Here is a 21,946-nt window from a genome sequence, read left to right on the forward strand (position 1 = left end):
CCCCTAAAAATGAAGTTCTTCGACTGAAGACTTTGGATTTCTGAAGACTTTGAAAGTGAAGAAATTGGTGTGATCCTGAAGACTTGGTATTCATTCGAGGAACATGAAGCATGAAGATTTTTGTTTTCGTAGTTTCATTTTCTCTTTCTTGAGTCATAGGAAACACCGTACTGTTAAAGAGGGTCGAGGAAATACTAAGGAAAAATTTCTAAGTGATGCTCAACTCAAATCCTACACTTACCAATCCCTTCGAGTGAAGCCATTGGAAATCTCATACAACTCAGTCAATTTCTCCAGTGACAGAGACGAAGTTCTTCTGGTCTCTGAGGAATTTGTTCTGACTGAGGAGTTAGGAATTCGCCAGTGCGGATTGCCTACACAGTGAGGAACATGATAGCCCTGAGGAATTTGATACACAAAATTCTGACCGTTGTTGTGCTATGCGCCAGCTTTCCCAAAATATCTACCCACCTAACTGTCATATCATTGAAGGGCATTTTATGTCTTATCATGTCGGGCTGCTCCCTAGGCTATAAATAGCCGCCCCCTATAACCACTAGCTGGTTGGCTGCTCCGAAAGAAAATGACACTTGTCATTTGAGAGCATCCCATCCTCCGAGGACTTTGAGCGAAAATCATCAAATGAGGAAAACCCAAACCCAAACACCTACAAACCCAAAGTGATTGAGCATCACTGAAGAGATTGATCCTGCGTGGATCCGACGCTTGTTACCTTTGAAGACTGTGCATCTTCCAGACGGTTATGCGTCATGGTCTAGAGCATCCAAGAGGAAATTATGGATCACCGAGTGACCAAGTCTGTGAAGGTTTGGAAGTCACCTGAAGACTTACCATGAGTGATTGGGCGAGGTCTGTGTAACCTTAGCTCAAGGGGAATATGGTGAGGACTAAGTGTCCTGAGCTGCGTGTTCAAGACTGGGTGTCCGGGACTGTGTGTCCTCAGGTTTAAATACCTAGCCGCCCTAACCAAACGTACAACTGTCACAGCAGTTGGAACTGGTCTACCAAATCATTGTCTTCACCGAGCTAACTGGTTCCGTTTCCTCAACCCTTCCATTTCCTGATTTCTGTGTTGTGTGCTTGTTCATATCTGTTTGAAGACTTTGACTGAAGACTTTCTCTATTTCCTCAGCTCAAATTTCTTCAGTTTGTTTGTCTTCATTCCGTTTATCATGTGTTTATGCTTTCTGTAATTTGTGCTTGTTTTTTTTTCATCATAAAGACCATGCTCATACTCTGTTATGTTTACTCCTGAGTATTTATTCCGCAGCAAGTAGTTCTTCTCTTAGGAATTTCCTCACCCTGAAATTCCTCAGTGAAGAATCCATAAAAATCGCCTATTCACCCCCCTCTAGTCGACTTAACACACTTTCAACTATATAGTTAACTATTTTAGATAGATAGCCTTCTCCACTGAACCCAGAACCTACTGCCAATCCAGGGTTGTGGGCATAGTTTCATACACGCATAATTTCTGAGTAGCACAATAGTCAGGTGAGAATTCAGATTAGAAGAAATTGATAAGCTGTTGAATATAAGCAGAAGTCTAAATGTTGTTGTTAGGTTTTTTTCAACATAAAGACACAGAATATTCATACAATGGATAAAAATGACTGGCCAAAGGCAGATCAAAAAGCATATGCACATAGGAACCAAATCCAACATAATCAGTACGATGATTCACAGTAACATAAACCATCACTTTTCTCGATCCTCATAAACCGAGAAACATTCCTTAGATACACTTATCTAATATACCTAAGACGCTAAAACATGTTGATGGCCAGCACATGTCTGATCTTCTTTCTAGCAAAGCATCGCAAGCCATACAAATATTCATGCTTTATCGCAAAAAGTTTTACAAACCATGTCTATACACATACTTGAGCATTTGAAAAATGGATATAATAGAGTGGGAAAGGGTATAGTAGCAACGACATTTGTACTCACCTTTGTGTAGACAAAACAAACTAAATAAAGCCACCCTTTAGTTGTCTTTTGAGCTGGAAATCTCATATGCTTAACTCTGTTAGCAACCTGATGCAGATAAAAGAGAAGGTTGATGTACGTGAATAAAAAAAGAAATGTAAAAATAAGGCAGGTATTTCTTTTGCTGTAAGAGCATTGTATTATAGAGTAATTGCTGGCAAATACAATAACAAATAAGGGAGAAAATGTTGCCTCTAGTTCCAGCATATATATTCCAAGAAAATGACAGCAACTTGCTCTATGACCCAAGTTTACTTGCTTTCTAGTAATTGACGCCCAAACGCAACCAGTGATTAAATGCAAAATAGTTTGAAACCCTTAAACCAGTGTGGATTGCTTACAATTTACCACTCTACAGTGTTTTAGTAGCATTTTTGCAGATTGATTAGAGCCTAGCAGACCTTTTATATTCGCCCGGCCCTTATATTTCTGGCAACTATACGGGTTTGGGCCCCTTTTTGTCCAGAATAGACCCCGTATAGTCGCTGCGGCTTGTAAAATATTTATAGTGGCCCGTAAAATAGCCCCCTGATAGTATATCTACTGTCCCACAGGCGCTATACAGGTCACAACCCTTTTCCCCGCCGCCACAATCCACCCCTATCCACTCACATTTCTCGCCACCGGCCACCCCTACCCACGACTCCGATGACATATCCGCCACCGCTCCGTCGCATGTCGCGCGGGATGTGGAGTGTCGGCCGCTCTGCCGGCGGTGAGGACAAGGAGGAGCGCGAGCGCTGCAGCACAGGCGACGCGGCGCGGAAGCGCTATGCCAACCGATACACCAACCGCGGCCTTGAGCCGCCGGCGTCCCTCGTCCGCCGCGAGACAGAGGAGTACGACCGGCGGCATGCTCGGCTCTCCAGCGCGGGCAGCTCCTTCGACGCGAGCAGCTCGCGTACGCCGTTGTCGTCGGTCAAGAGGGAGGCGGAGGAGCTCCCGCCGCTTTGCGCGGTCAAGAGGGAGGCGGTGGAGCACCCACCGCTCCGCGCGGTGAAGAGGGAGACAGAGGTGGAGCGACCGTGGGCCGGCATCGTCAGGTCGGAGGACTACCTCCCCCCTCCGAGACGAACACCATCGAGGCGGCGATTCTCGAGCGTAGTGCGCGGAAGGAGGAGGAGGTGGCGTAGATGTTGGTGTTGCCTCAAGTGCCTCCCTAGATGGGCTGGCGGAGCACTCACTTGCTCACTAGCGCTGCTAGTCACTCGCTTGCAGTTAGAGTATCTCTAGTAGACCCCGCATAAGTGGTCAAACCCGCAAAATAACCGCTTTTTACAGTTTTAGTCGAAAAAATGGCCCGAACAGTTCCCTTAAAATCGTCCGACCCTTAATTTTTTTAAGGGGCCCTGTAAATGCGAAGCCGAAACCCTTATATCTGCAGTTTTGAAGGCAATTTTATCAGGGCCCTGCATACCGGTCAACGTTGGCGGTTAAGGAATCGCTGCTTCCGCCAACACCATGAAGCTCACCCGGCCGCTGCGCCTGTCCACCGCAGTCCGCTCGTCCGCCCGGCCGCCGCGCCCGTCCACTGCCCGTCCGCTCGACCGCCTGTCCGCCCGGCCGTCGTCTGTCTGCCGCCCGCCCGCCGCACCCATCCGCGCTAGCTAGCTGTAAATTGATGCGAGCAAGCTAGCTAGCTAGCCAGCCCAGGCTGCGTCTCTCGCTGGCGACGGAGGAGCTAGCTAGCTGGTCCCTTATAGATTCGAGCTGAGCTAGCTAGCTAGCTCGCTCCTGGATGGATTCGAGCTGAGCTAGCTAGCTAGCTCTCGATCGATTCGAGCCCTGACGGAGGTGATTGGCCGCTTCGTATTTGGTCGTCTGTGGCTTTGTTTTTTACCACTTCGCGTGCTATCTATCGGTTTCGTGGGAGCAAAGCTAACTGGCCATGGACATGGACGAGAGGAAGAAGAAGACATGGGGAAAGCATATACGTGAATATTTCGTTTTACAGTTTAAGTTTGAGGGGTCTGTTCTGCCGCAGCTAAAACCAATCCGTAAAAGAGCATATTCCGCGAATATCCTTTTATATGGGTCTATTTTGCGGGGTTTGCCTCTGTGGCCGTCCGTGCCGACCTGCAAAATCGTTTTTCCGCGAAGTGCAAACGCGTTTTGCGGGTCGGCGGAATGCGAGATCTGCTAGATATGCTCTTAGGTAGGTCTGTTTCATTAGCCTAAAAAAAGGTAGGTCTCTCTCATATTTTTTCCTTTGATTTTTATTTTATTTATTTCATTTTGTTTATATTTTGATAACTTGTAAATTTATTTATATTTCCACATCTATTATACTCAATTTTTTAAGAAAATTCACAACACATTAAAATGTTCATGTAATGTGAAACAATTGTGTAATTCGTAAAAAATATTCATAGCAGAAACAATGTTCACCACATTGAAAAAAAGTTCATCCGTTTAGAAATATGTGCATGACATTTTTTAAACATGTTCATACAATGAATTATTCTCGTAGTTTCTAAAAAATGTTCAGTGTGTGTTTAGAAGAATCCACAGTCCATTTTCAAATATTCAATTCCCATTTTACAAAAATGTTCAACCTGTATTTTGAGAAAAAATGGTCAACATATATTTGAAAAATGTTCAGTGTATCTAAAGAATGTTCAACACGTATACAAAAGTTTAACATGTAAAAAAGTGTCAACATGTATTTTTTAAAATAAAAATGAAATAAAGTAATAGAAAAATCGGGAAAACCAAAAATGCTACTGAAAATTGATATAGAAAAACACAAAAAAGTAAAAGGAAAAAATTGCGTGAAACCTTCACGCAACTGGCCAAAACCGGGTGGAAGCTTAAAAAAACCACTCATATCACACTTATTGGGCCGGTCCACATCGTCGATCATGTAGGTGAGACCAATGGATCCCTCGATGTAAGCAAGATATAAATTTTGCGGGAGAAAGAAAATCTCAGACCCCTTCTTGAGTGTGATAAAAGTCCACCTACTGTGCGAGCAACCATTCTAATTGAATAAAAGTCGACCGCCTTATAAGATAAAAACTAAGATACATACACTTGAATTGAGTTAAGACTCCTCCTTAGAGCATGAGAAGATGACTAATACACTCGTTCTCCTCCTCCACCATCCTCACTCATGCGTCATATGTTAGTAGGCCTCCGGAACCCCGCCCCTAACTTACGATTCGTCCTTTTATTGGATATTGTGTTTGTATTCCAGCAAATCCATAGATATGTTAGTTCTCTGTTTTATATGCATTCACATGTGCTTAGTTTTGTTAGAACTATAGTCATGCTATTAATATGGATTAAATTATTTTGAAAAATGACATTGCCTGTTATTCCAACAATCCGAAAACCCTGGTCAAATAAGAAGGAGGTATCATTTAGAACAAAGTTAGAATTTCATTTTATTTGCAGTTGAGACTTGAGTATACTATTTATAGGACTTGTAGTACTTGTCATAAGAGCAAGTGCCTCTTCAGAGTTATATTATAGATCGATTTGGATAAGTCAGGGGCAAGACTTAGGACAGCTACTATACAGTACTGCTAGGTTACTGTCATTTGTGTATAAACCCTCCAAAGTGCAGCACTATAAAAGCTAGTAAAATCATACGAGGCCAATTCACTTCTCCATCTCCTGAACAGTTCATGTCATATGTCATATGGTTTGTAGGGTCAAACACTACATAACATAATACTACTAGCATTCCATCGGCGATCACGGCCGCGCCTTGCTGTCAGGCACCGGCGGCAGCTCCACCGACGACGGCGACGGCGCCTGCTGCCTCTGCCGCGCGCGCCAGCCGCGGCTGAACACCTCCTCGATCTCCTCCAGCGCCCTGCCCTGCGTCTCCGGGCAGAAGAAGTAGAAGAAGGCGGCGGCCACCACCGCCAGGCCCGCGAAGAGGAAGAAGGCGCCGCCGATGGTGATCGCCTTGTACAGCGTGACGAAGGTCATGGAGACGCCGGCGTTCATTATGCGGTTGATGGCCACGCCGACGCTGGCGCCCTGCGCGCGCAGCCGCAGCGGGTACACCTCCGAGCTGTAGGCCCAGGTGATGGGCCCCACGCCGACGGAGAAGGCCGCCACGAAGGTGAACACCGAGGCGATGGCCAGCGCCACGGCCCACGGCGCGCCGTGGTGCGGCGCCGACCGCTCGATCACGGTGAGGCCCAGCCCGAGGCAGGCCATCGACGCGATGATGCCGGCGAGGCTGGACAGATAGAGCGGCCGCCGGCCGACGCGGTCCACGAGCAGGATCGCCACCATGATGAACACCGTCTTGGTCACGCCCACGCCGATGGTGGCCGCGAGGATCTGGTTGCGGGTGGCGATGCCGGCCGCCTTGAAGATCCGCGGGCTGTACAGCACCACCGCCTCGATGCCCGTCAGATGCTGGAAGAAGTGCACGCCTAGGGCGGCCACGAGGATGCGACGGACGGCCGGCGTCGGGTGCAGGAACATCTCCTTCATCACGCCCTTGCCGCCGCCGCTGGGAGGCGCGGGCGCGGCCTCGCCCTCGACGAACCCGGCGGCGCTCTTGATGTCCGCGAGCCGCACGTCGGCCTCCTCCGCCGTGTTGCAGACTTTCCGGAGAACAACGAGCGCCTCCTCGGCCCGGCCCTGCATGACGAGCCAGCGGGGCGACTCCGGCATGGCCAGTACACCAACGGCGAGCACGGCACTCGGGAGCGCGCCGAGCCCCAGCATGGTGCGCCAGCCGTAGACCAGCGGGAGCTTGGCGAGGAAGTAATTGGCCACGTAGCCTATGAGGATGCCGAAGCTGATGCAGATCTCGGGGAGCGAGGTGAGCGAGCCGCGGATCTCCGCCGACGCGATCTCCACGGCGTACACGGGCGCGATCATGAGTGCGTAGCCGACGCCGACGCCGGCGACGCAGCGGCCGACCAGGAGCGTGGCGAAGTTGGGCGCGAGGCCCATGAGGACGGAGCCCGCGAGGAAGATGCAGGCGGCGAGCGAGATGGTGAGGCGCCGGCCGACCCAGTCGGAGACGCGGCCGGCGGTGAGGGATCCCACGAGCGCGCAGACGTTGAGGATGCCGGCCAGCACCTGCAGCTGCGTGTCGTTGGTCTTGAGGTCCTCCTTGATGAACAGCATCGCGCCGCTCATCACGCCGCTGTCTGCGTCCACAATCACAACACCACACATCCATTAACACGCTCCATCGTTCACTCACATGCAGAGTAGAGGATGGACCGATGGAGAAGATGTTCCGTTGTGCTCACGTACCGTAGCCCATGAGGATGGAGATGATGGAGCCGATGATGGAGCAGGCCACCGCGTACTTGTTGGTCCTGCCCTTCCTCCCGCCCCCGTCGCCGCCATTGCTTCTCTGCCCCTCCTCCTCCCCCATGGCTTCCCTCCCCACCTTGGTCTCCTCCTCCTCCTCGCCCTCTGTCAGTCAGAGTCAGAGACAAACACGAACTACTATCTCGTTAGTTCAATAATCAATCAGGAGCTTGTGGCTTATGCGTATCGGCACGCATAAGCGCGCCTCTTATAGGCAGCGCCTTCCGCGTGACCGCCAGTGGGCAGGTCACACCGATCGCAGTTTCAGAGCGCATGCGCACGCCACTGTAGCTATGTCGCAAGAAAAGAGTGAACAAGATGGCCACAGCGATGCGTATCGGCTTGACGCTCGACGTTTGATGTCCCCTTCTTCTTTCATGGAGTGGTGCGCATGTGTTTGCGAGGCTGCAGTGGTGATGGTAGCGGTAGCACACCACCGCCACTGTTGACAGTGAGATGCAACACTTGCAGATGGAAGTGATAGTGCCACATGGAGATGTCAAAATTGTGCACGGTTGACAACTCTCCGTGGGAACTACGTAGTTCAAGAAAGATTGCAAGAAAGATCACGCCTTGGCTTCTCCGGACAGCGAGCATTAGCGTGGATGGATACGATCGAGAATCTACTACATCACCGAGAGGGGCCATGAATTAATTCACAGCATTTGTGCAGGAAGATTTGGGGAGAAATACTAGTGCGTCTTGGGCTCTTGGCTAGGTGCCATGCATACAGCTGCCAACGAGTGCAACAGCTCAGTCGATCGTGAGGTATATCTTGGACGCTTTCCTTGGACGATAGCACAGTGGCTATCCGCAGCACCGAGGTCAAGGTCAAAGTAGGGCACAGTACTCCTACTTGTTTTCGTCTTTGCTCCTTTTTTTTTATTTGCATGTGGTATTCAGATGAGAGTGACAAATCGACTGTTCTGTAATACATGTTGGCAACATGTGATTGAAGATGCATGTCTCGACAGGATCAGTAGTTAGCAGTGCGTGCATAGTTTTGTATTCTGAACATGGGTGTTGGAAGATGGGCCTTATAAGATTTTAAATCTTCTAGGTTTTGTCTTGTGCGTTCCTGGCGCGACAACGGACAACCAGCGTATTTGACTATGGTGATTATTGAAGAGCGAGGCAGGAAGCAACAGCTACGTCAAACATTTTGAAAGATTACGCAACTGCGTAGACTCGTTGTACACTTCTGTTTTGGGGTGACTCGTAGTATTATTTTTATTTTTTTCGAAACTGACAGATTGAATCATCTGTATTAAATGGTTTTTTTTTGTGAATGATCAGTAGTTGAAATCCAGCATTGCTGTACATTATCATCTACTACATTAAACAGTATTTTTTATGAATGATCTGTATTAAATAGTTGAAATCCAGCATTGCTGTACAGTATCATCTATATTAAATAGTTTTTTTCGAATATCTATATTAAATAGTTGAAATCCAGCATGGATGTACAGTATCATCTACTACATTAAACAGTATTTTTGTGACTGATCTATATTAAGTAGTTGAAATCCAGCATTGCTGTACAGTATCATCTATATTAAAAAGTTTTTTTTCAAATATCTATATTAAATAGTTGAAATCCAGCATGGCTGTACAGTATCATCTATATTAAAAGGTAATTCTAAGCTATCAATTAAATATAGTAGAACCATAGTGATATTAAGTACATGTCAAACTGTGCCAAAAAATCTTTGGGGAAAGAGTTGAGGTAAACTCAACTAAATCTTTCTTCGAAAGCAAACTTTTGCTCTACAACATCAATCACTGGAATATAACTTCCTACCACTTACACGGACACAGAGGAAGCTCCTCCATCTGGAGCCATTGGTATTAACTCTTTAAGAAGAAAGATAATGATTTAAAAAAAAGCTTACACACAAATTTGCACTATATTTGCTTCTTTTATAGTATGAAAAATTCATATAATAGTGTAATTTTCACACATGTTTCATAGTATTTGTGTGTATACACATTTACACTCACACAACATCCCAAAATTACCTGCAAAGGAAAATAAAATAAAAACCAAATAATAATATAGAAAAATAAAAAATAAAAGGACAAACGCATAAAACAGATAAACACAATAAAAAACTATAGAGGGAGAGGAGGGAGGCCTGGGTGGTATAATTAATGGGCTTCAGCCCAGTAGCAAATCCACTAACCCAAATACGTGGTCAATAAAAAAGAAACAGCCCAAACCAACTCACAAAATAGCCAAGTAAAAAAAGAGTAAGAACCTAAAAAGAGGAATCAATTGTAAAAAAAAATTGATTGACCCAAAATCATTTTTCAAGCGACTTCCATATGGGAAACGTTTATTTTTGACCGACTGATTTCTCGGCTGGTAAGTCGTCTTGAACGCTCGACGCGTTTCCTCCCGGGCCACCACCCGCTTAGCCCATCCAACCTTATCCCCCGCCGAACCCGTCCATGTTTTTCTCCTCATCTTCGTCTTCCTTTGCCGCACATCAATTGGCAATCTTCCCTCTCAAATTTTGCTATTGCCCCCACCTTCTTCTCATCGTTCGCTGGAAGCCGGCTTCTCGGAGACGACACGGGCTAGGTGGGACAACACTGCTACCATTGCCAGCAGTGGAGCTACGTTGCAGCAGGCGATGCTACGATGACGCTACTGCCAAACCGACGACGAAGCTCTGTTACAGTAGGAGAGGCTACGAGCTGCTTCCATGGCCGGCGGCAAAGCTGTGTTGCAACAGGCGATGCTACGACAATGCCGCTCCACACCGACAACGAAGCTGCGTTGCAGCAGGCGAGAGCTATGAGTTGTTGCCATGGATGGCAGCAGAGTTGCATTGCAGTAGATGATGCTACGGCGAAATTGTTGCATGTCAACGACGGAGCTACGTTGCAACAGGAGAGAGCTACGAGCTGCTGCCATGCATGGCTGGCGGAAGAGCTGTGTTGCAGCTAGCAATGGTACCAGTTGTTGCCATGCTAACGGTGGAGCTTCATGGAACAGGTGGTCCGTTGCAAATGAGCTGCCATGACTCGACGGCGAAGCTGCGTTGTGGGAGGGGGCTACAGCCTGGCTGCCATAGTCGGCGACGATGTTGCGGGGGAAGGCACCAAGGGTGCTGCAAGGGCGGCCATTTGCAGCGGTGGCGCTCCGGCGAGCGCAAGAAGCATTGTTGCAAGGCGGATCACGGCGCTGCAGGCCTACAACCTTCATGGCCTCTCGCCCGGAGCTTGTTGGGGGTTCCTCGTGTGCATGGAAAAGGAGGGTGAGTGTGGGGGTGAGACGAGGAGGGTAACAACGCAGAGTTGCATTGCGTGAGAACGACACATCTCTAAGTTGACCAATCAAACGGTTGTGAGGGACTGAATCGGACAACTGGCGAGCCGGCTGATTTTCCCCTGAAATCAGCCGGCTGACACCTGGCAGCCGCCCTTACATATAGAAAGTTATCAGGACATAATTCATGAGTGTAATTAACTGTAAAATAAACAGTTTATCATTGTGTCAGTCTCAGCGATATGACACGGCTGCTCATCTCAATCTCACCGATATAATCCTTCGACGCACAGAGGCACGCACGCAGTGACGCAGACCACTTACAACCTTATAGGAATGCTAGTTCGTCTCAGGCAGCCGGGTCGCCGTGAATGGAAGAGGTGCTCTCAATGAACGCCTTCATTTCCTCCACGACCCTGCCAGCGTCGGGGAGCTCCGGGAAGCCGTAGAAGGCGTGGAAGGCGTCCGGGAACTCCACCAGGCGCACCGCCTTCCCCTTGCGCCGCAGCATGGCGGCGTACCGCCGCTGCCAGTCCTGCAGTGGGTCAAACCCACCGACCACCACCATCGCCGGCGGGAACGCCTCCGCCAGCTCGGGCTCCGGGCCCGCCTCCCCCGTCACGTGCGCCGCCGGGTGGTTCCGATCGGCCCCCTCCGGCAAGAACGCCCTCCACGACCAGTCCGAGCGGCGCATGTTCACGAGCGGTGCCACGCCCTCCAGCCTCAGCTCCGCCTCCGTGCGCTCCTCGCCGCCGAAGTACGGCTGCAGCAGGATGACGCCGGCGAGGCGGATGGGGCTGTTGGAGGAGGACGTCCAGCGGTGCGCGACGTGGTGGGCGATGTTGCCGCCGGCGCTGTCCCCGGCGAGGAAGCAGCGGGAGAGGTCGACCGGGGACGCGACGTCGGCGGGGAGGCCGGTGGCGCCGAGGTAGCGGAGCACGTCCGCGCAGTCGTCGTAGGCCGCGGGGTAGCGGTGCTCGGGCGCGAGGCGGTAGGTGAGGTGACGGAGACGACGACGGCGCCCAGCCCGCGGCAGAAACGGCGGCACATGCCGTCGACGGACGTGGACGCGGCCGAGAGCCCGAGAGGAACGCGAAGCCGCCGCCGTGGACGTAGACGAGGACGGGGAGCGGCGTCGACGTAGCCGCCGCCCCCGTTGCCGGGGAGAAGACAAGTGCCCAGAGGTCGCGGGACGCGTCGACGGTGACGTCGGCGGAGCGGACGCCGAGCGCGGACTGGCCGGCGACTGCCTGTCGGCCAGGGAGAGGAGGAAGCGGTTGACAGTGCCGTCGCGGCGCTCCGCGAGGTCGAGGCCGGCGGTGGACGCGAAAAGCCGAAGCCGCAACGTCCAAGGCAGCACCGGCGGCGCGGAGCGGGGGCTCTCGTCCGTGGCCGTGTTTTGGCTCCTCGTTCCGGCCTCCATTTCGCTCCTCCCTCCTCGGTGATTGATAGTGTGGAGTGTGGACTGTATTAGTCCAGGGATACAGCAGCTTATGAGCAAGGATTTAGATTGTTTTAGTATGATGAGTGGCCAAAGAGAATTAGTAATTTACAAGAGCATGTTGCACACAATAATGTGGTGCTCCTGTAAATTATTTCAAGTTGCTTTGAGATCAAGTGCTACCAAACTAAAATAAGAACAATTCCCGCAAACAAATAAGTAAAAGTAAGAACGCTTACGTACTTTCTGCAACATTGCTATTTTAATACCACATGGGAGGGGAATGTTTGGTTCCTGGGTACATATGTATCCTATATGGAAAAAAAATTAGCAATTCAACAAAAAGTCAAAATATTTTGAAAATGTTTTTAAAATAAACTTGACCTTTCATTGTACTAGTGAGAAAAGTTTCACAAAAAGAAAATTCCTCTTTGACTTCTTTTCAAAAAAGACAAACCTTTTATCAAAATAGCATTAATAGTGACCTATAATAGCAAATAAATTTTGTCTTTTTCACTGTGAAGTCAACATTGTTTTTTTTATTTATGTACTAATGCGCAAGTAAGTCAAGTTTAATCTAAAAATACTTTTAAACTATTTTGACTTTTTGTTTAATCATTTAAAAAAACATATAGAGTGTATATACATGCGGGACCCAAAGGGTATTTCCCCTCTACCTAAACAATAAGCACGTACACAACCACTCGAAGGTCACGCACACCCCTGTCTAGTGGATGATGTAACTCTGGTTTGATCCAATAAAAGTTTCCCGAAGTTTCAAAAAAAAAGGTCACGCACACCCCTGTCTAGCAGTGCTAGAGCATCTACACCCGGAGCCCCTTATCCGCACCAAACGTCCGGGCGGCTGCCCGGTCACTGCACGGACAGAAAAGTACCATCCAACTTGACCTGTAAAACCCGGTCAAACGTCTAGGCTAACTGGCACTTCCTATACCCGGCTTATATTTGGGGTGGATATGGGGACGCCTGGACGCTTCAGTCATGTCGGTTCTAACAAGTTGGACCCATCATAAATCCTCTCAAAATTGTCTAGTCCGCCACTTCGACTGCACTCCTCCCACGCCTGTCCTCCATTTTCTGCCTCCACGCAACCACCCACCTCCTTCCTTGCTCACCGTCCGCATCGCCGTCCTCATTCGCCGTCGTTGATATCATCGCCGACTACCCTATCTACCACCATTGGCATGGATGATGACTCGGCGTAATCGATGGGGATTGCGACCATGGCGATTAGTTGCAAGGCGAAGAACGTTGCTCGTAGGGAGCATCGCCCGAAGCAGGCAAGTGTGAAGCGGCAGGGAAGGTAGCTGCAAGGTTGAGCATGGAGAAGAACAAGATAGAATTGGAGAGGCAAGAGAAGAAGGCAAAATGGGAGTTTGAAAAGACGATGACATTAGAAGGAATTGAGAGAGAAGTTGAGACTTGCGGGAGAGATGGAGGAGACGAGGATCATGTTGCAGGACACTAGCCTCTTGGATGATGAAGCCAAGATGTGGGTGATCAAGATGAAGAAGAGGATCAATGAGCACAACAATTGAGGCTTTTGATTCATTCGTGTATCTTCTATCTATGTATGCATTGTTGAATTTTATTTTGGCATGTAATGAATTGTTGAGTTCTCATTTATTTTGTATCGTCGAATTGTTGAATTGATGATAAATTTATGCTATACAATGGACGTGCATGGATTTCCATGGGTATGAGTGTTCACGTATGGAGAGTGTTAATGTATAGGAGGGCGAATGAGGACCCGCCCGGTGCTGTTGGTGGGCACATCCGGGCGCTTCCGCGGACGTATAGGGGTTTGGAGTAGCCAACTCCAGTTATAGATGCTCAGAAAACATGTGAATAGATGATTAAGAAAGGAGACTGGAGAGACTATATTTCTTAATGAGCTTTATCATCATGGCTACATCTCCAAGACATGACTGTGGACACTCCTTTCTTTGTAATAAATTGATTAGTATAGGTCGACGGCAAGTCCATAGAGTCAATCAGACATATCTCGGCCTTACGCTGCAGCTAGTACTGACACCCAGGCCACTGGTACTCGAACCGTTCCCTTTGTATCTCATGTCTAGCCAACTTCGTCTAGTCTCTTTTGACTACTGGGCAGTGCCTTTCTATATTAGGCCAAGGTTACATTGGCACCATTTTTCTTCTAGCATTGATCGAATGATAATAGTGCTACGTAATCTCGCTTGCAGTGACAGTAGCCTTACCGTATGTGAAAGTAGTGATCAAGTTTGTAGAAGACTGCGGTAATGAAGACAATAGAAGTAATGTCATCTAGTCGAGCAAAATCAATGAAAACATTGATGTGCTCAGTAAGGTCTGACCCCTCCTCCATCATGAGCTCGAATAATTGTTGTTTCGGATGCAACTTGTTGGGTATCATCTTGTCCAGAAACTGAGTTTCCATCTTGGTCAATGGAGAGACAACATAGAGACAACAGAGAGACAAAAGGGCATCTTAAGAAAAGACACCCAAATGACATCTTAGATATGATAATTATGAAGGAAAACAATAGCTAGCACAAGAGGAGACAACTGGACACAAAACAACCAATACAAATATAAAATTACATTGAAATCATACTATCCTTCTCTTCTTGCGATTGACACAACCTTCGAATGTAATTGAGAACCATCGAAGCCCAACACTAGTGAAGGCCCGCCCTCATACCATCAAATACTCTATGTTCCATTAACGTTAGGGTCAATAATTATTATGATTTGGTCGGGTTATGATTTTTGAAATTTTCAAAGTTTGCTTGGTTATTGTCATGGAGAAGGAAACGTGGAAGATGCCGGTTGTTACTGCATGTTGGAAGTCACATGAGGGTCGTGCTCAGCACATGTGCTTCCAAAGTATAACATTTTCTCCTTTTCTTTCGTTACAACGCATGGGTATTTAGCCCGTGCTATTAAAAGCTAAACTTGATTCAAATGAGTTCGGGCCAAATGTACTTTCCACACTTTTCTAGTCTCTCACCATTTGACCGAACCTAAAAACATTTGACATAGACTCGTTTGTCGCCACCTTTTGTTATGTAATATGTGTGTGGCAATTTTTCCCACAGAACATGTGAGTTGCCATACTACTGACACGAGAATATGGTAAAGTGTGAGAAGCAATTTAACATGCCATAGTAGAGTCTAGAATTTATTTAAAATATGTGCGCGCATGCAAACAAATAGGTGCAGCTATGATGCGCATGTAATATTTCCTCAGTAACCGGATACATTCAGACTATCTTAGAATCACATTCAGCGATCAATTGGTCTCTATATTTTCTCTCGACTGAGAAATGTTTGAATTCCAGATACAAGAACGGCAAGTATCTTACAGTGTGCAAAAGTAACAAAAAATGCGAACCAACTTTCTTTCAACATGTACAACTCTGGGCTACAGTGTGTGCCTACTGTCGCAAGATATAAATCAGACAAATGTGGTTAATTCCCAGAATAATCGGGCAGATAGTAGGATTTCCTTGGCACTCGCCTGTCAGTGGTCATCTATACACTCTTTCGAAAATAAGACCAACAACATCAAATTCAGAAAATAAATTAATCTGGGTATCAGTCACTGAAACTGCTATTTCTAGCTAGGCTATGATTTGGGCCCATCACCCATACTTACATTCATTCCTTAGGACATTGGTGAATATCCGCAAAAGATGGAACGGAAGTATTTTTAGTTTCTTCTGATGCGCGCTATGCAGAACAGTTGTCGGCATCTCATCGAGTGTTCATCTCGATTAGGATGGCGTGTTCGGGCAAAGAGTCATTGGGCTCTACATCACCAGGACTTTCTCCGATCCTATTGACACCCTGAGGATTCACATTTCTGGCTTCATGGTGGGGTTGATTAGCCATAGACCTATTGCCCGTGCCGTTCTGCAGCGGACCAGATCCTCCGTGACCTTCACTTCCGCCATCTCCCTCGGAACTCTGCATATCAGAATCCCTCACTTCGGTGTATTTGGCATGAACTGACTTGGCAATGCTTATCAACAGCATGAGAGCTGAGATACATACAGTGATGATGAAGAGACCAGAGAAACTTTGCAAAGTGAGAGGTGTCGCATCTGTGTTGGGCATGCCATAGCTCGGCAATGGTGTCGCTTTGCCTAACCATTTCTCTTCAATTTGTGAGCCCTCAGCCCCAAATGTCAGCTCCAGGATGGCAACCGAAAGATCATGCACCAGCTGAGACTCTTTCGGAAACACCTGAAAACAAAACATATGATGTTAGTTGGACAATATTGTTTTGTCAGTGTAGGTATTGTAAGGATGCAGAGTGAATCTGCTGAAGTGCTAGAGTGAGAAGCTTACGAAACCAAGTCCAGGTGTCTTGTATATGCGATTGACCATCTGGAATTCATTATGGTACTTAGGGTCAGAGAGAAACGAGGTTATATAAGGGATCTCATCAACGATAGCCGAGACACCTCCATTCTTTGACCCCTTTCTCAAGGCTTCAGCATATTCCGTTTTATTCGTGTAGGCATTTAACCTATTAACATTGAAGCCTCGTTTTTTCAAGACAGATTGTACAAATGATCCAGATTGGTATCCAATATAATCACCATTTGACAGGAGCTGCTCAAGATCTGTCACTGAGGGCCGGAGCCTTTTTGCAGTCAGAATGGATGATAAGCTAGCTGTGTAGCTCTGTACTATAACCAGCACAACAAAGCACCATATCACCACAACAATTTTTGACAGGGGGCTTCTAATAATTTGACCTGTGCAGATATTACGATAATCAATAGATTAGAGTATTCCAGACATAATGGATCAAGTATTGTGAGCAAGTTTGAGCCTGCTAACCATGAGAAAATGTCAAAGTCGAGAAAGAAAAGTAGAGAGCAGTGCTGCACTGTCTCAAACTCGATCCTTGGTACTCCGGGTTTCTGGGAAACTCGATCGTCCACACAACAAGTCCAGTGAAGAAGAATCCCCCCACAAGTGCTAACCAAAGTTGTGTAGTTAATGGCTTTAGGAACACCCATTCAATTGCTGGCTTGGAGTCATTCTCGGTGAGCACAAGCAGTGACACGCCTGACTCGGTGTATGGCATCGTGAAGTCCACGTCAACAGCTCGCTCTGCGGTTATAGTTATGTCACCCACTACTGCATCGTAGATCTGGTTGTAAGAATCAACAAAGTACAATGTGAGTTATGTGATTCTCACGAAATGCAGAAATGGCATGCAAGTGAAAGGAGCAAGGCTCACCCCCGAACACACGTTGTGTACTAGTTCATCATAAGAACCATCAACGACAACGAACTCATAACGAAGAACATGTGGTAGTTTCTTCGCAGCAGCCTCAAAGATATCAATGCAATAGCCACTGACATTATGAGAAGTTGCATTCACAAAAGCTTTAAACCCCGGTTTTCCAGGCACAGCAATCCTTAGTTTATTCACATAGCCCCTGGTCAAAGCTCCTGTGTCTCTTCCCGATAGTATTCTGTTGTTCATTCTCCCGATTTCTGGATTAACACAAATTTTAGTACCGTATCCGACTGCCAAGACAATGTTCTCAAGTTGTAAGGGAAAAAGGAGAGCTCCATAGCACAACAATAAAATTAATTGAATATGACTAACGCATGAGAGTGTTTAAGGTAACCAGGATATAGCTTTGCACTTCTTCACGCACTTAAGAGGAAAACCACATGTTTTTAAGTGACCTACAAGTTTAACTTGGTTCTCATGTTTGGATACGTAGTTCGATCTTACATCCTTTCCTCCTATTACTATACGTGCTACTACACATGCAAAACACAAGCCTGTTACTTAGTGGTACAGACCGAAAAAAGGCTTAATATCAAAGTGGCACAAAATGGGCAATGCAACTCACTGTAAAACGAATGTGGACCACAGATAGTATGTACTACTTTCCACCTCGACGATCTGAAATGGTCGATATTGTCCATCTAACAAGGGTATTATATGAGAAACTTTTGTAATGGCAGAACAAAAAAAGGGGGGAACATGCTTTTTATCTGAAAATAGACCTAAACTACAGTCAACCGAGCTAAAATCAGAGGCATGTTCTACTAGGTTTCATCAAATCTTAGATATGCAAAACAACTTATGCTTAAATGTGTGGGATTAAACAGTTACCTTTCTCAATCAGTTTGTACTACAATATTCACATCGATCCCCTTGTCTAGCAGAGTAACAGTTATTTTTCATGATGAAGGCAGTGGACAAGGCCTCGGCATTGGCAACAATGAACCTCCTCGGCCTTATTTGGAGTCTCATTAGGTTGGAGTTCCTCACCTGGGTTGAGGAGGTAGCCCGTCGCAGGTGCCGCGAGGGTCCTGCACTGCATCTACCTGGAAGAAGGTAGTCCATCTTCTGCCCCATTGGCAACAGAGATACCCGCCACCGTACGACTTCCGCAGACGGTGGGTGGGTGGGTGTGGGGGGGGGGGGGGGGGGGGTGACGGGAGGTCTAGAACTGCGCGCATTCCGACGAACAGCGACCTCGCCGCCGTTGCGCCGGTCGTCGGAAAGGCTGAAGATAGCGGCCAGGGATCTAGGATGCGCTTGGTTTAGGCCCAAGATTGGCCCTTTAAAATGTGGATGCCCATAAATGGGCTTATGCTAAATTCCCATGGGCCAGGCCCAAAATACCTCTGAGACAAAAATCTATACCGAAAAAGGTTTTTGATTACCGAAAAAGGAATCAAAATCTATACGCGGACAACTCTCAGTTAAAATTGCAATCAACGACAACTCTCAGTTAAGGTTGTTTCGCTCAAAAAAATTTAAGGCTGTTCGAAGAACGGCATTTCTTTCACAAAGCAGCTCTGGCTAGTGCTTGAACAATTTTCGCTAAGCACTGAAACTTCATCGATGAACGTGCCTCTGTCGTGCGGTTCATGATCGGGCGGCTATCACAGCTTGAAGGTTTCTAAGAACGAAAAAACACTATCGAGGGTTCTATTTATAAGTTGTGTAACTGTATTTACCAGCCGTTGTAGCATCTCCGGGTGAGCCACGGGGAAGCCGGTCCATGGAAATGCTTCTGTCGCCGGCCGCCGCCGGCACGCTCCAGAGCGTGAGCATGACGAGCAAGGCGACGGCGAGGGCGCGCTCCATTTTTGGATCTCCCCAGCCCAAGCCATCGGCTCGGTATATATAAGCAGTCCGACTCTGACTGATGCGATGTGACTAGAAGTCTATTTCGAACCAGGACCTGGACGTTGTGACTGGTCCTTGTTGAACCTTCGATGCTGGCTGGGTAGCCTGGCGCGGGTGCCGCGTACGAACCGGTCAGAAGGCCATTTTCCGCAGAGTACCAGACATGCCGATGGTAGAGAGAGCTCAACTAGATCGATGGAACAATGGAAGATGGGCCGAGCCTGTCCCTCTCCAAGCAAACCATCAGGTAGGAAGAGTCGTATCAGCCGGCGAATGAGTTGCATCACGCGTGGCGTGGCGACGTGGCATCGCCTTCGGGAAGTTGATTCTCGGTCGAGGCTGTATGTGGTAAGAGCAAAGCTTTGGTCTGTGTGGCTACCTTCTGCTGCGATGCGTTGGCCGCCGCACACTGGTTTAGGTACGTGTGTGCGAAGCCGCTGAGAAGTTCAGACACGGTTCCACATGTTACTACCAGAGTTAATCTTGATCCTCTTGGGGTGATTCAATCTGGAGGTCACTGACGACCTTGAGCGGTGGTCCATCCACGCATGCATGCATGAGCCGATCGAACGAGTGGTCACTCCTCTGCCGCGATCTTCTGGCCTTGGTGTGGGAAATTGCGTGGAAGCTTTGGTATGGCGCAACAGTTCCTTGGAAGCGCAGAGCTCTGCGTACCGTTGTGTGGCTACATGTTCTATATCTGATCAGGTCCACGCGGTTGAAAGTAATCCGGTCGTGGCCCAGCTAAATTCGTTGTTCAGATCACCGAGCAGATGAAAAGTTGAGTTCTAGAGAAACCCGGACGAAAATGCATACTGACTGACAGATACAAGTTCAGCAACAATTTATTTTTCGAACCGGAGGCAATTGCCTCCATCGATTTAGTATTAATTAAGCACGTAAGAGGACAATTGATTGATACTCCCTCAGTAAAGAAATATAAGAGCGTTTAGGTCACTACTTTAATAATCTAAATATTCTTATATTTGTTTACAGAAGAAGTACAACTTAATTCCGGAAAATCATACTAAAACGCATACAGCCACTAATCGGGAAACATGACACCCTCTGAATAGCACACTGCACACCAGTCACGGAGGCCGGGTTGAAGCAAATCCTGGGCCAAATTCTTTTCGACAACATGGAACCTTTTTTGCCTCTTATAACTACCCCAGTTTTTCCACAACAACAGGTAAAATATCTCATCTTTTATTTTTACAACATGAAATTTGTATGCATCAATTTTGAGTACATACACGGATAATAATTTATTTATTTTTGAAACGGAGGCATAAGATTTGCCTCATCTATTAAATAAGAAGAGAATAGAGTTTAGAAGTTTACAACATATCCACACAATTTCGGCATGACAATTACTCGCCCTGAAAAATATTCTCTAATTTCTTTGCTCCTGCGGCCATCCAAAGCTTGGCCTCCTCGATGATGGCGATGAGTAGGATGGTCGGTGGCGCACTCTTGTGACGGAACACCCGTGCATTTCTTTCATTCCAAATGGTCCACGAGACGAGCATGGTGCGGGAGGCCATAGCTCGCCGGTTGGGATTATGATTGTCGGTTCTCTTGTCCCACCACTCGTAGATGGAGTCGTACATGGGCCAGTCGGATGTATCCACATGCGCGAGACCAAGCTTCTCAATGACAGACTTCCATAGCCGAATCGTGTAGCGGCACTTGAAGAAAAGATGGGCTTCCCGATTCCTGTTTCCTATTGCAAAGTTTGCAAAGGCCACAATTTGGCCAACCACGTCGCTCCAAGCGATCGGCGGTCCAAATCCTATCTTGCAGCGCCAACCAAGCAAAAAACTTAACCTTTGGAGGCGCCCATGCCTTCCAAACCATGCGATCCAAGGGGGAGAAGGTCATGCCTAGGAATTGAGCCTTGTAGGCAGTGGCAGCCGTGTATATCCCATCGTTTGCATGCTTCTAGATGATGGCGTCTTGGGTTTGCTCATGAAGGTGGACATCATTAAGGAGCATCCAAAGAGTGAAGAACTCTCGAATGTGGGCGCCGGAGACAATCGTGTCATGGTTGATCTTGAAGATCCACGCATTTCCGGCGAGGGCCTCACGGACCTTCCAATTCTTTCTTTTTGAGGCCGCAAAGATGAGTGGTGCAATATCCTTGGGTTTGCGACCAAGAAGCCATGGGGAGCCCCAAAAAACGTTTTGGCACCATCCCCTACGGTGATAGTCGTGGAGGCATAGAAAAACTCGAGGTCCTCCTCAGTGCAAGGGTTTCCAGGGTCGACCCATAGTTTGCGGGGCTCATTCCATTCATACCATAGCCATCGGAGCCGCAACGCACGTGCAAACTTGTCGGTATCGAGCACCCCGAGGCCACCATATTCTTTTGGGCGACAAACCACCTTCCAGTTGACCTTGCATTTGGCTCCCATTGTCTTGTCCGAACCGGACCAAAGGAAAGCTCTCTCAATTTTGTTAAGGCTATGGAGAGAGCCCTGAGGCACGATGAGGGGCGTGATGGAGAACACTGCTTGGGAGGTAATGACTGATCTAACGAGTGCCGTACGACCGATAGTGGTTATGTTTTGGCCCTCCCAGGTGACCAATTTTCCAGCCGCCTTGTCCTCAAGGGATTGAAAGTCCACCTTCTTCAGTTGTCCAACTGAGAGTGGCAGCCCTAGGTATTTGACCGGAAAATTGGCACGTGTTGTCGGCATGCTCTGAAGAATTTGCTCAAGGTCAAGGTGATTGCAACGAATAG

The 21,946-nt window shown here is 47.6% G+C and overlaps 2 protein-coding genes and 1 pseudogene across 4 annotated transcripts; all 3 read right to left on the reverse strand.

Moving 5' to 3' along the window:
- Positions 1 to 5,590: 5,590 nt before the first annotated feature.
- On the reverse strand, positions 5,591 to 7,996 carry LOC125523590 (putative polyol transporter 6). The gene is made up of 2 exons (XM_048688609.2): positions 7,243 to 7,996; positions 5,591 to 7,133 (listed from the first exon to the last, which is right to left on the reverse strand). The coding sequence occupies exons 1-2, from the start codon at positions 7,364 to 7,366 to the stop codon at positions 5,710 to 5,712; spliced, it is 1,548 nt and encodes a 515-aa protein (XP_048544566.1). The 5' UTR covers positions 7,367 to 7,996; the 3' UTR covers positions 5,591 to 5,709.
- A 2,750-nt stretch (positions 7,997 to 10,746) lies between these two features.
- On the reverse strand, positions 10,747 to 12,315 carry LOC125522354 (putative carboxylesterase 18 pseudogene; annotated as a pseudogene).
- Positions 12,316 to 15,336: 3,021 nt separating this feature from the next.
- On the reverse strand, positions 15,337 to 19,158 carry LOC125522382 (glutamate receptor 2.8-like). Of its 3 annotated transcripts, XM_048687441.2 has the most exons (6): positions 19,029 to 19,158; positions 17,281 to 17,540; positions 16,875 to 17,190; positions 16,377 to 16,789; positions 16,080 to 16,271; positions 15,337 to 15,992 (listed from the first exon to the last, which is right to left on the reverse strand). In XM_048687441.2, the coding sequence occupies exons 1-6, from the start codon at positions 19,156 to 19,158 to the stop codon at positions 15,780 to 15,782; spliced, it is 1,524 nt and encodes a 507-aa protein (XP_048543398.2). In that variant the 3' UTR covers positions 15,337 to 15,779. The 3 variants fall into 3 exon arrangements, with proteins under 3 accessions (XP_048543398.2, XP_048543397.2, XP_087393327.1); XM_048687440.2 differs by having other exon boundaries at positions 15,337 to 16,271; XM_087537201.1 differs by lacking the exon at positions 19,029 to 19,158 and adding an exon at positions 18,175 to 18,993 and having other exon boundaries at positions 15,337 to 16,271.
- Positions 19,159 to 21,946: the final 2,788 nt, after the last annotated feature.

The sequence above is a fragment of the Triticum urartu genome, chromosome 7A (genome assembly GCF_056163025.1).
Source record: "Triticum urartu cultivar PI428250 chromosome 7A, HENAU_Tu73, whole genome shotgun sequence".
NCBI lineage: Eukaryota > Viridiplantae > Streptophyta > Magnoliopsida > Poales > Poaceae > Triticum > Triticum urartu.

What these genes read in the sequence shown, in the direction of transcription:
- LOC125523590 (XM_048688609.2), bottom strand. Translation starts at nt 7,366, where the DNA reads ATGGGGGAGGAGGAGGGGCAGAGAAGCAATGGCGGCGACGGGGGCGGG. An exon ending in CTCCATCCTCATGGGCTACG is followed by an intron (nt 7,134 to 7,242) that starts GTACGTGAGCAC and finishes TTGTGGACGCAG; the next exon opens with ACAGCGGCGTGATGAGCGGC.
- LOC125522382 (XM_048687440.2), bottom strand. Translation starts at nt 19,158, where the DNA reads ATGGAGCGCGCCCTCGCCGTCGCCTTGCTCGTCATGCTCACGCTCTGG. An exon ending in GACTTTGACATTTTCTCATG is followed by an intron (nt 16,790 to 16,874) that starts GTTAGCAGGCTC and finishes ATATCTGCACAG; the next exon opens with GTCAAATTATTAGAAGCCCC. An exon ending in AGACACCTGGACTTGGTTTC is followed by an intron (nt 16,272 to 16,376) that starts GTAAGCTTCTCA and finishes TTTTGTTTTCAG; the next exon opens with GTGTTTCCGAAAGAGTCTCA.